Source organism: Stomoxys calcitrans, chromosome 1, assembly GCF_963082655.1.
Source record: "Stomoxys calcitrans chromosome 1, idStoCalc2.1, whole genome shotgun sequence".
In the NCBI taxonomy this organism is placed as follows: Eukaryota; Metazoa; Arthropoda; class Insecta; order Diptera; family Muscidae; genus Stomoxys; species Stomoxys calcitrans.
In genome coordinates this window covers 75213067-75226349 of record NC_081552.1, presented here as the reverse complement: position 1 = coordinate 75226349, position 13283 = coordinate 75213067, and the positions used below count along the sequence as shown (strand labels likewise).

General features: G+C 37.7%; 1 protein-coding gene across 4 annotated transcripts in view; it reads left to right on the top strand.

Annotated features, from left to right (window-relative positions):
* Positions 1–13283, top strand: part of LOC106092612 (F-box/LRR-repeat protein 16) — a 531167-nt gene that overhangs the window by 500622 nt on the left and 17262 nt on the right. For all 4 annotated transcript variants that reach the window (XM_059361491.1, XM_059361481.1, XM_059361485.1 and 1 more), the window contains exon 5: positions 53–248. In XM_059361491.1, coding sequence (XP_059217474.1) covers positions 53–248 — 196 coding nt within the window. The remainder of the gene's footprint in view (positions 1–52; positions 249–13283) is intronic.

Here is a 13283-nt window from a genome sequence, read left to right as displayed (position 1 = left end):
GTTGCTGTATGCGCCTTGCTAACCTCTTTCTTTTTCTCTCCTTTATTTATAGTCCATTCATTGCCCCATTTGACAGTTTTAAGTTTATCTGGCTGCAGTAAATTAACAGACGATGGCGTTGAATTGATAGCTGAAAATTTACAAAAATTGCGAGCATTAGATCTGTCGTGGTGTCCCCGCATAACGGATGCCTCCTTGGAATACATAGCCTGTGATCTTAATCAATTGGAAGAATTGACATTAGACAGGTAAGCAAAGAAAGAAACACCAAGTAAGGAAGCCAAACTTTTTGATACCCTACATCACATTGCATATACGTTGAAAATAAATTTGCTTACATTTGAAACGTAGAATTTCTACCAAAATCCCTGCAAAATTGTTTAAAGATCGGTTGATAAATGCGTTTGCAAATTCACTAAAAGCGAAAGTTGGGAGATGCGTATATTTGGGAGCTATATCTAAATCCATAAAAGAAACCTTCGTGCCAAGTTTTGGGAAGATCGGTCAAAAAATCACCAAATTACTAAAGTATTTTTCGAAAATTCGGACGAAAATGTATATGGGAGCTATAACTAAATCTGAACTGCTTTCTATGAAACTGAACAGCAATATTGAGAGTCATAAGAGAATCGTTCGTGCCAAATTACGAGAGAATCGGCTAACAAATGATCACAATATTGAAATATTAGTGCAAATTAGACGATCTGGGAGCTTTATCCAAATCTGAACCGAGTTCGACCAAAATACGCATTTTTTTTAAGAAAATCGGTTGATAATGCGCCTGCAAAGCCCCTAGAAGTGAAAATCGGCCGTTACTACGCTATGGCCCGGCACCCGAACGATGCGGATCGTACCATCCTCAGAGAAGGCGTTAATTTCCTTCACACATTTCTAGCCTGTTCGTGACCTGTTCCTGGTTGTTATTGCCTTTATACCCTGTTTACTGTCGGATCTCCGCCTGCAGGACCATATTATGGTCAGGTAATCTAAATCAGATCTCAGCCCCTGGTTTCTCAATGTAGACCCCGAGGCCCCCTCTGCTCTTCGATCCTGTTGGCAATACTAGGGTTCCGTCAATCCAAGACTGTACCGCTGGTAGCAGTGCCTCGCACTCGATCTGCAAATCTATCAACTATTTACTATGCGAAGAAGTCTATGCCGAGTATACTACATAACCAAGATATCTAAATTTGTATTCTTATTCCAATTAGACGATCGTTTAGAATCGACTTATGCGAACGACTTTGGCGGATTTTGCGATCGACTAGGAGATTTTTGCCAAGATGTCATAAAGAATTAAAGGGCAAAAGAAACGAGATCTTTTATGCCATAAAAACAGACCCCATTGATTTAATTTTTATAACATAAGTATACGAATTATTTCATTCTTATAAGAAAACAAAAATCAATTTTTAAGAGGAATGGGATAGTCAATGGTCTGTCATATGTGCACTCCGACGTCCTTTCGGAATTGCCTGCACCTATTCCAGGTTGTGACGATGCAGGCTGGTATGGGGGCCGATACAAATCGTAGTATTCTTAAAACGATTAGTGAGGTTTGGGCAGGCGCAACACTGCAACACGCTTGAATACCAAGGAGTCCTTCAGAACCTGAATTCATACTTGGAAGACTAGGGGACTGTAATCCCAATCTTTCAACCGCCGACTGGAGGATTGGTAGATTGGATGAGGCCTATGACAATCGAAGACATCATTTATTCGTTCTAACCTACGGCTCCGATCCCAACAAGCCTAAAGAATTTGCATCCTACGGATTCATCAAGTTGTTACTGAAGGTCCAAAGAAGCGGTGGAGTTAGGAAATCAGTAGACGACTTAGCAGTTGATGTTGCATACTTGTCTGGGTCTAGCGGGTTGCAGGAGACTGAAAATCCCCTTGCCACGATCAAAAGAGGAACAGTGGTGGTTGGAAATCCGAATCTTTACTATGGTCTGGTTTCGGCGGCACTACTAGTTTTCTAATGGCAGGAGGATTTGATGTTGTTCGTATTCAGGCAGTTTGGGCATGTGGAGGAACGCTTTGGGTGCTAAGAATTCCTGGATTTAAACTAGTCAAGGTTACAGGCAAATGGGCAACACAAAGCCTTTATTTTTGCAAAGAATAGTGCAAATGTTTTTCTTCTTTCGTCGGCACAGTGAGCCAAACGGCAAAAAATTGGAAAAAAGTCTACAACTTTTTATCTGTTAATCATAGCAGTACAAAAGGGCTCAGAGAATTGTAGAGGAGGGCATAGGTTTTCAGAAAAGTGATGCTGTAGGTCCATATCTTTAATACTGGGTGAAATAGAGGGCGTCAAAGTTGACCTCTTTTGCCTTTGCCAATCTTCTGGGGCCATAACTTTCGATCTACTGAACCGATTTGCATGATTTAGGACCCTAGAGATCTAAAAAATATGCATAACGTATCATGTACCATGTAATGTACCATCGTGTACCGATAAGGAGGTAAATATCAAAATTTTGACTTGACCGTCAATTTGTTAGCTATGTTATACTTAAAATTTCACACAAATTGTGCCAGTATATGTATGCACAAAATAAAAGAATCATGTGAATATCTTTAGCTGTTTAAAAATGACATCATTTCGAGTATGAACGTTAATCTTTTTGTCCAACATTTGCAAAATTTTGATATCAAACCACCCCGTTATTTTAAGACCAATATGGGGCATATTTAGATATAACTGCCATATATACCGAACTGCCAATATAGTCCATAAAAGCCGCATTTTCTACCTAATTACGCTCAAATTTGGCACAGCGAGTTGAATTGAGCCCCCCAGTTTTTCGATTTAAATATGAACCAGATTTGACCACCATCCAACGCATTAGACCGTTGAGCTTCAAAAAATAAATAGGACAGCACTCGTTGATATGTAAGAAGTTTTCCCTGTTCCTTAATAGAATTCCATGGGTAAATTTGCATTTTGTCATATACTCGCAGACCGATCTGCTGATTTTGGTACCTAAACCCATAAAAGCCGCATTTATTGCCCGATTTCGCTGAAACAGTGAGTTATATTAGATCCCTTGCCATCTTTAACAATTACGGTCCAGATTGACCCTCTTATTGATTGACTGTTACTTATATATGGCTTCTCCGCAACTGAATCAAATTTGATCCGGATCAGCCCATATTTGGATATAACAATGGATATTAAAGTTAAGTAAGATGGATATAATGAATATATCCATGTTGATGGATATCCAAAGTACGGTATGGCCAAACTTAGTACGTCTGCCTTAACCACAAGCAATACAGCAAAACATAATTAGATTGGTTCGAAAATGGATGGCTTTTATTATATCCCACACCAGGGACGTAGCCAGGATTTTATTTTTGGGAGGGGGGGCTATCCCACATTTTTTCAAAATCAAACCTTTTTTTGAAATTTGTCGTCGCTACTGATTACAGGAAGTGGCCCATCGGCGATGACATGTGGTTAAAGTCTGAGCTGATTTTGTATGGCTTGCCAACGTACTATTTTCAGGCCGACCCTAATCTTTCAAAGCCTTCAAATTGTGGTTGTCTTTGCGAATATCTTAACTTAATAGTTATAGTTTTGGCGAACCAGCTTCAATATTTTGTAAGTACATTGTGGCTTACGAAATAAAAATATTTATTATTTTTTCAAAAATGTTTACAATTTTTTTTTCAAAAAACTTCTTTAAAAAATAATCGTTAAAAAGATTAAATAAATTACTACGTCAAATTTCATCGAATTGGACAAAGGAATTGAGCGTCAAACGTAATAGATTAAAATCTTGTCTTTAAAAATATTTATTAAAAATTATCCATAGAAAAACTTTTAGGAAAATGTTTTCGTTTGAAATGATTAGAAAAAATAATTTCGAGTATGCCCGGACCTGCACACCATTTTGCTTTTAGTCATGTTTCAATGAAATTTTGCCTTTGAAAAAAATGTCTTTCAAGTTTTATCCTTATATAGAAAAAATTTCATTTTGTATTTTATTTTGTAAATTATCATTTTGTTTTTATTTGAGAAAGAAAAGCATAATAAAAAAAATGAACAAGTAAAAAGGCGTTAAGTTCGGCCGCGCCGAACTTTGGATACACACCACCTCGGGTATATATGTAAACCGCCTTTCATCAAAATTCAGTGAAAAATTCATAACTTATGTCCCATATCAGTTATATTAAAATATGTTCCGATTTGGACCAAATACTAATAAGTACAGTAGACATATCTAAAATTAAACCGATCTGAACCATATACGACACGGATGTCGAAAAGCCTAACATAAGACTTTGTCAAATTTCAGTGATATCGGACAATAAATGCCTCTTTTATGGGCCCAAAACCTTAAATCTAGAGATCGGTCTATATGACAGCTATATTCAAATTTGGACCGATCTGGGCAAAATTGAAGAAGGACGTCGAAGAGCCTAACTAAACTCACTGTCTCAAATTTCAGCGACATCAGACAATAAATGCGTCTTTTATGGCCCCAAAACCTAAATCCTAGATATCGGTCTATATGGCAGCTATATCCAAATCTGGACTGATCTGTGCGATATTGCAATAGTATGTCTAGGGGCTTAATTTAACTCACTGTCCCGAATTTCGGCGACATCGGGCAATAAATGAGCATTTTATGGGCCCAAAAGCTTAAAACAGGAAATCGGTCTATATGGCAGCTATATCCAAATCTGAACCGATCTAAACCAAATTGAAGACAGATGTCCCAAACTTCAGCAAAATCGGATAATGAATGTGGCTTTTGTGGGCCTAAGACCCTAAATCGGCGAATCGGTCTATATGGGGGCTATATGAAGATATAGCCCATCTTCGAACTTAACCTGCTTATGGACAAAAAAAGAATCTGTGCAAAATTTCAGCTCAATATCTCTATTTTTAAAGACTGTAGCGTGATTTCAACAGACAGACGGACAGACGGACGGACATGTCTTAGATTTTTACGCTGATCAAGAATATATATACTTTATAGGGTCGGAAATGGATATTTCGATGTGTTGCAAACGGAATGACAAAATGAATATACCCCCATCCTTCGGTGGTGGGTATAAAAATGTAGTGTCGCAAAATGCATTGAGCTGTCGCAATATATTTAATGAATTGTTGGCTTTATAAAATAACTAGATGACACGGGCCCGCTCCGCTGCGCCCTCTTTTACTCTATATGGCACAAAAGTTTCCTTGGAGTATTTATTTTCGACAATTAAAGAGCTTTTAGTGAAATACCATGCTACGAAAATACTATATCGCTTGACTAACATTAACAATATACCTTTATATATATACTAGACTTGAAAGTTGAAAACTCTAAGTTGAAAATCGAGGTAGAGAAGCTTACGAACCGAATTGAACAAATAGATAGACGAAGCAGGTCGGCAAATGTTGTGGTGAGTGGGCTTTCGTGTAAAAGCACCTTATCAGCTAAGAAGAGATTTGAAAAAATATGTAAAGATGATTTGAAAATGGAAGTTGATATCGTGAAAACAAGAATGTTATCGTCTGGCAAATCCTTTATCTTCTCTCTTGATACTTATGGACAAGCGCAGCGTGTAATCGATTCAAGGACAAAACTAAATGGAAAATCTATATATATACAAAAAGATTATACTGCCGTTGAACAGATGAATAGATACAATCTAAGAAAACTGTCTAAAGTACTATCCAGTAGCAAAAACAATATAAAAGTTCGTCTAGGTGAATTCTGTATTTTCGTTGACGACATAAGATACACTTGGGGAGATGGTAAAATACTTGCACCTTCTCAACGTGAGGCAGATTATCTCAACAATATTCTAGCAGATACAGATTGTTCTTTTGAAGTTCACTGTCAAAAACCAGTTAATTCAAGTAATGTAAGCTCAGGTTCTTTCACACAATAGCAGTTTGATTCGTGCCATATACTATCTTATAATGTTTCAAATCTACAAAGTTGTCTCAATTCTGGTAATTTTGTAACTTTTTTAAATAATTTTGATGTTTTCCTTTTATTTGAAACACATGTAACTGCAAATAAACGATCAAACTTTTCGTCATACCTCAAAAACTACTACCTACACTGGGTGGACGCAATTAAAATGAATAGATTTGGTAGAGCAAGTGGAGGAGGCCTCTATGGATTCAAAAAAGAGTTAAAAATCTCACTCAAAGCTAACTTTATAACGTCATACTCTTATCCATTTCTATCTTTAAATATTTGCGGTAACACAGTCTATTTAATTCCCATCTACATAAACTGTACTAGCTGGAAGCATGAGGCTGAAAAATTTGACTCCTTTTTATTGGATCTTGGCCCAACAAACTTTTGCCTAATGGGAGATATGAATGCCAGAATTGGCAACGTCCAGATTTTAGACAACAACATGATTCGTGGTATTTCTCATATTAATTCCGTTAGAAAGTCCAAAGATATAACTACAAACTCTCGTGGGAAACAACTATTGAACATTGTTGAGAACATTGGCGGTATTATATTAAATGGTAGGATAGATGGCGACGTTGAGGGAGAATACAGTTTCTGCGGTGTAATGGGTAACTCTGTTATTGATTACTGTATCTGTTCCACTACTTTCATTCATTATGTCGAGAAACTTGTGATTCCCCCTAAACCATATTCTGACCACATGCCTTTGTGCCTTCAAATCAGAATTCCTAGGCTAATGGGCAGTGGAGGCGATAACAACATTCAACACCGTCTTTATTGGAAAGGAATATATAAAGCACAGTATGTACGAAAACTTAATTCCATGCTACTTGATCTAGGTCAAATAAATAGTTTACCTGTTGATGTTATGGTCGAGAGCATTTCCCGGGCAATTAGACAGGCTCATATCCACAGGAGGAATAGAAAATTTTTTGAACCTAGGCAAAGATGGTTTGATTGGTCTTGCTTCCGTGCACGGTCTGTTATGTACAGAAGGCTAAAATTGTACAAAAGAATGAATACGGAGAACAATAGGAGGCTCTATTACTCATCAAGGAAAAGTTTTCGAAGGCTGTGTAGTGAAAAGAAGTTGGAATATTTTAACAACAACTTGATGAGGTTAGACGAAGTAAAGTGTAGCAAGGAATGGTGGGAACTATCTAAATCATTAAGTACCAGTTCGAACAGCATGAAAGGAAACATTGATGCAAATGAGTTCAAACGATATTTCAGCTCGCTTTTGGATAAGTCTGGTCAATCCCAGGAAATTAGTTGGTGCATGCCGTTTTTCGTAGACCCGCTCTTAGATTCCCCTATTGAATATTATGAATTATATAATGTTATAAGGAAGTTGAAACCGAATAAGTCCCCAGGGCAGGATGGTATCCCTTATGAGTTCTACAGACATGCTCCCAGATGTTTCCTTCAAAAACTGTTATACGTTTTCAATCAAATCTTCCTTAAGGGAGACATACCAATCACATTCACTGAATCCATTCTGATTCCATTACACAAAAAAGGGGATGTAAACGTACCAAGCAACTACAGAGGCTTATCGCTTATTGACTCGGTTTGTAAAATTTTCAACTCTATTCTTTTGAATAGGATAACGAATTGGTTGTCAATGAATAGTATTTTGAATGAATTTCAGGCTGGCTTCAGAAAGGATTATTCTACGATTGACAACATTTTCAATTTAGTTAGCATTGTGAAGTTGAACCAGGCTAAAGGTAAGACCACTTATGCCTTTTTTGTTGATTTTTCCGCGGCTTTTGATCTTATCCCAAGAAACAGTCTGTTCTACAAACTCTCATCTTTAGGACTTTCAACGAAAATTGTATCGATAGTGACATTACTGTACAAGAATACTAAAAGCAGAGTATGGGATGGAAATACATACTCGGAATATTTTCCTGTAGAGTCGGGAGTGAAACAGGGATGTATTCTTAGCCCAGTTCTTTTTTCACTATATTTAAATGACTTACCCGATGCTCTAACTGGAGGAATAAATATCGCGAACACACACGTGAAGATACTACTCTATGCCGACGATATTGTGATCTTGTCTGATACACCTAAAGATTTACAGATTATGATTGACACTTTGCAGGAATATTGCAGTACATGGAGCTTAAAAGTAAACCTTACTAAGTCGAAAGTTATGGTTTTTAGAAAGAGTACTAGGATATCGTCCGGTCTTCGTTTCCGCTACAACGATGAAGATATAGAAATAGTTAACAGATATACTTATCTCGGTGTGGAAATCGCGTACAATTTGTCTTTCAAAGACCATTTAAAGAACAAATTATCGGCATCGAAAATTGCTATTAACTCCACGTGGTCGAAATATATAAATAACCCAAGAATCTCTCACGATAATAAATTAAAAATATTTGACTCTTGTTCAAAGTCTATCATGTGTTATGCTGCTCAAGTATGGGGTTACGAAAAATATGATGATGTTGAAAAGTTGTTTCGTTTTTTCATTAAAAAGATGTTTTACTTACCTAACAACACACCTAATTATATGTTGTATCTAGAATCCAGACTATACTCCTTATACTCCTCCACCCTTAAAACTCATTTTCTTTACATCAAGAGGGTACTTCAACTAGAAGTTAGTAGACTTCCTCGAATTCTAGCAGAGGAAATCCTTAAACTAAATATTTCCTGGGCAAAAGTGTGGTCGGAATTATGTCAGGATTTGAACTATCTGCCCGCCAACAATAGATTGCCCTTATGCGCCTATTGGAGGGAAATAATTGATGCCTTGAATGTAAAGGAACGATATAGTTTTGAATCGGCAGCCAGAAATTCTCAGTTTCACGATCTCTACCCATATCTTGATTATAATATGATCCCAACACTGACAGAGAATCTTTCTGCTCGTGCTACCAGCTTGATCATTAAAGCCAGAGGTGGATTGCTTGATCTGAATTCCAGGGCATTTCGAAGTAACACTACTGGCATATGTTCTATCTGTAACACAGATGAACCTGAAAATACTTTACATTTTATTGGAAAATGTCCTATTTTGCAAGAATTTAGGAAACTTTATTTTAACAAAATAAGTCTCGAAGAAAATGAAACATTAAACATACTAAATGGCACGAATCTTACCTCTCTGTACTCTTATTTAGAAAGCTGTATCAAATATAGAAAATTAATAATAAACTGTTTTGATGTTTGAAAATTATATAAATGATTAAATATTTTAACATGGCAAGCAGCATATGTGCTAAGCCATATATAGATTGTATGCTTAAGAATCAATATTATATACATGCATGTATTATTTTGTATTTCTTAATCAATCTATTAATAAATAATAATAATAATATATATACTAGCGGACCCGGGCCCGCTCCACTGCGCCTTCTTTTACTTTAACAATATAAGTGCCTTTATCTGAATCCCATATGATCTTTATTGGTCTACGAATTTAAGTTTGGATGTAAGGTGTACTCCCAGATACATGGCCTTGAAAAAATATCAGCATCGGGCTCTTCTCTCAAATACCATTTATTAAAACCCCATATGCCATTGGCTTAAGAGGAGTTTACAGGATGAGGCGTCCCCCAAGCACATGGCCCCAAAATAGGATATCAAATTCGTTTTCTAATCTGAAATACGTTTCATTTGAGCCACATATTGGCATGGCCGAAAAATTTTTTCCCTTTGGGGGTGTTTTGCGAAAAGGGTGATGCCCCAAATACATGGTCCTACATTCGGATATAAAATTCGTATTCTACTCCCAAATACCTTTATTTGAGCCCCATATTGCGATGGTTACTCAAAAATTGCTGTTTGTGGGGTATTTTGGGAAAGGGGTAGACCCCCAGATAATTGGTTCCGAAAATGGGTATCAATTCTTACTCTACCCCCCAATACTTTTCATTTAGGTCCACATTATCATGGTCGGTAAATATACCCGATTTAGGGGTGTTTTGGGAATTGGGGTGGTCGCCCAAACACTAAGCCCGGAAAATATATCAGCAACGTTCTCTATTCTCATATATCTATATATCATTTATTTGAACCTCATATTGCCATTGGCCTCAAAATTGGATATCAAATTCGTTTTCAAATCTCATTTAAACTCCTTATTGCAAAAGTCAGCAAATATGTCCGGATTGGGGTATTGGCCCTAAAAACTTTAAATATTTAGCTCCACTCTCTTTACGACCCAAGTTGTCTTGGTGAGCAAATACGTCCTATTTGGAGGTTGTTATGGTGGTGGGACGTCCCCTAGACAGTTGGTCCCTAATGTTGATATCAGATACGTGGTCTACTCCCAAATACCTTGAATTTGAGCCCCATATTTCCATAGTCGGCAAACATGACCGGTATGGGGATGTTTTGGGGGATGGGCGGCCACTCAGTGAGTTGGCCTTGAAAATATATATCGGATTCGTGTTCCACTCAAAAAACCCTCTTATTTGAGCCTCATATTGCAATAGTCAGCAAATACTTACTATTTGGGTGGTGTTGTGGGGGTGGGGTGGCCCCATAGACACTTTTCCCGAATATTGATATCAGATTCGTGCTTTACTCCCAAAGACCTTTCATTTGAGCTCCACAGGTTATGGTCGTTAATTTGTACCCTTTGGGGGATGTTTTTGGGGTGAGGCGGCCCTCAAACCCTTGTCCCATATTTGGACATCAGATTCTAATTCTACACTCAAATACCTATTATGTAAGTCCCATAATCCTATGGTCAGTAAATAAGTCCTGTTTGGGGGGTGTTTTGGGTAAGGGGTGGAACCCCAGAAACGTGGTCCCACATTTGGATATCAGATTCGTATTCTACTAGCAATACCTTTCATTTGAGTCCGATATTGCCATGGTCGGTAAATATGTCCGATTTAGGGGTGGTTTGGGTGTTGGGGTGGTCCCCCTTGGTCCGACAATTGGATATCAGATACGTTTTCTTATCCTAAACACCTTTCATTTGATTCCCATATTGCCGTGATTGGTCTAATATATTTTTGGTAGGTTTAAGGGTGGGGCGGCCCCCCTAGGTACCCCATCCGAAATTTGGACACCAAATTTTTATTTTTAGGATACTATATGAGAACACACAAAATTTCGCTTAAATCGCACCACCCATCTCCGAGATCTGGCGTTTATGAAAATTAGGGTAAGGGGGAGGTTCCGCCTCCCCTTCAGATATCAAAAAATTTAGAACCCTATTTTCACCACGGGATCATTATGCACCATCTGTGAAAATTTCAAGAAAATCGGTTCAGCTGTTTCTGAATCTACAAGGAACACACAAACAAACCTACAAACAAACTCAAATTGATTCTTATATATAAGACTAGCTGAGCCCGGCCCGATCTGCTGCGCCCGATTATGCTATGTTGGAGAGAAGTACTCTAAATTTTAACATTTCTGCGTAATTGCAGTTGAAAATGTATTCCAATTTTCCTATGGGTTTTTCTACACTCAAGTACCTCTTATTTAAACCCCACATTGCAATGGGCAGTAAAAGTGGTGGACCCCCAGACACTTGGTCCCAACAGTGAAAGACCATTTCGTGCTCTATTCCCAAAGACCTTTCATTTAAGATCCATATTGCCATGGTCGGTAAATATGTCCGATTTGATGGGTATTATAGTGGTGGGGTGACCCACGAAACACTTAGTTCCGCAATTGGATATCAGATTCGTTTTCTACTCTCAAATACCTTTAATTTGAGTCCCATATTGTAGTGGTTGGTCTATACATCTGTTTGCCGGGTTTTGGGGGTGGGCGGCTTTCCTAGACATTCCATCCCAGAATTTGATACCAAATTTTTTGCTTTTAGATCCTTCCTATATTTCTATACTTTATTTTTCTTTATTCAAAGGACCGATAGGTTGTCATAACAAAGATACATTCTGATGAGTAATTTTTACCACTCTGTCCACTCTCTCTGTTCATGTTGACATGTTTTTAATTGGATCAACTAAATCCAATTGGATCAAACAATTTCAGTCGAAGACTGCCAGATGACGCTAATTTAAATGTTAGTGCTAATCGCTTAGAGTGGATCATCTGGTACGGTGGTTGTCTATGAATGACTATTCAATAACATATGACTTCTATTAAATAGTCATCATTTGGTCTTTTTTTATACCCACCACCGAAGGATGGGGGTAGATTCATTTTGTCATTCCGTTTGCAACACATCAAAATATCCATTTCCGACCCTATAAAGTATATATATTCTTGATCAGCGTAAAAATCTAAGACGATTTAGACCTGTCCGTCCGTCTGTCTGTTGAAATCACGCTACAGTCTTCAAAAATAGAGATATTGAGATGAAACTTTTCACAGATTCTTTTTTTTCCATAACCAGGTTAAGTTCGAAGATAGGCTATATCTGAAAATATCTTGATATAGCCCCCATGTAGACCGACCCGCCGATTTAGGGTCTTAGGTCCATAAAAGCCACATTTATTATCCGATTTTGCTGAAATTTGGGACAGTGAGTTGTGTTATGCCCTTCAAAATCCTTCGCCAATTTGGCTCAGATCGGTCCAGATTTGGATATAACTGCCATATAGACCGATTTCTCAATTTAAGGTTTTGGGCCAATAAAACGCGCATTTATTATCCGATGTCGCCGAAATTTGGGACAGTGAGTTAAGTTAAGCCCCTTGACATACTTCTGCAATATCGCAAAGATCGGCCCAGATTTGGAAGCTGCCATATAGACCGGTGTTTTGGTTTTAGGGCCATAAAAGGCGCATTTAATGTCCGATGTCGCTGAAATTTGAGACAGTGAGTTTAGTTAGGCTCTTCGACGTCCTTCTTCAATTTGGCCCAGATCGGTCCAGATTTGAATATAGCTGCCATATAGATTGATCTCTAGATTTAAGGTTTTGGGCCCATAAACGGCGCATTTATTGTCCGATTTCGCCGAAATTTGGGACAGTGCTTTGTGTTAGGCTCAGTTTTCTGCAACTTGGCCCAAATCGGTCCAGATTTGGATATAGCTGCCATGTAGACCGATATCTCGATTTAAAGTCTTGGCCCCACAAAAGGCGCATTTATAACCCGATTTCACATAGTGACTTATGTTAGGCTTTTCGACCTCCGTGTCGTATATGGTTCAGATCGGTTTATTTTTAGATATAGCTACTAAAAAGATCACTATTTTGTTATGCACAATTGAACAATTGAATTGTACTTATTAGTATTTGGAAAATCGGAACATATTTCGATATAACTGCTATGGGACATAAGGTATGAAATTTTCACCGAATTCTGATGAAAGGTGGTTTACATATATACCCGAGGTGATGGGTATGCAAAGTTAACGCTTTTTTACTTGTATTTAAATCATATTAAATTGCC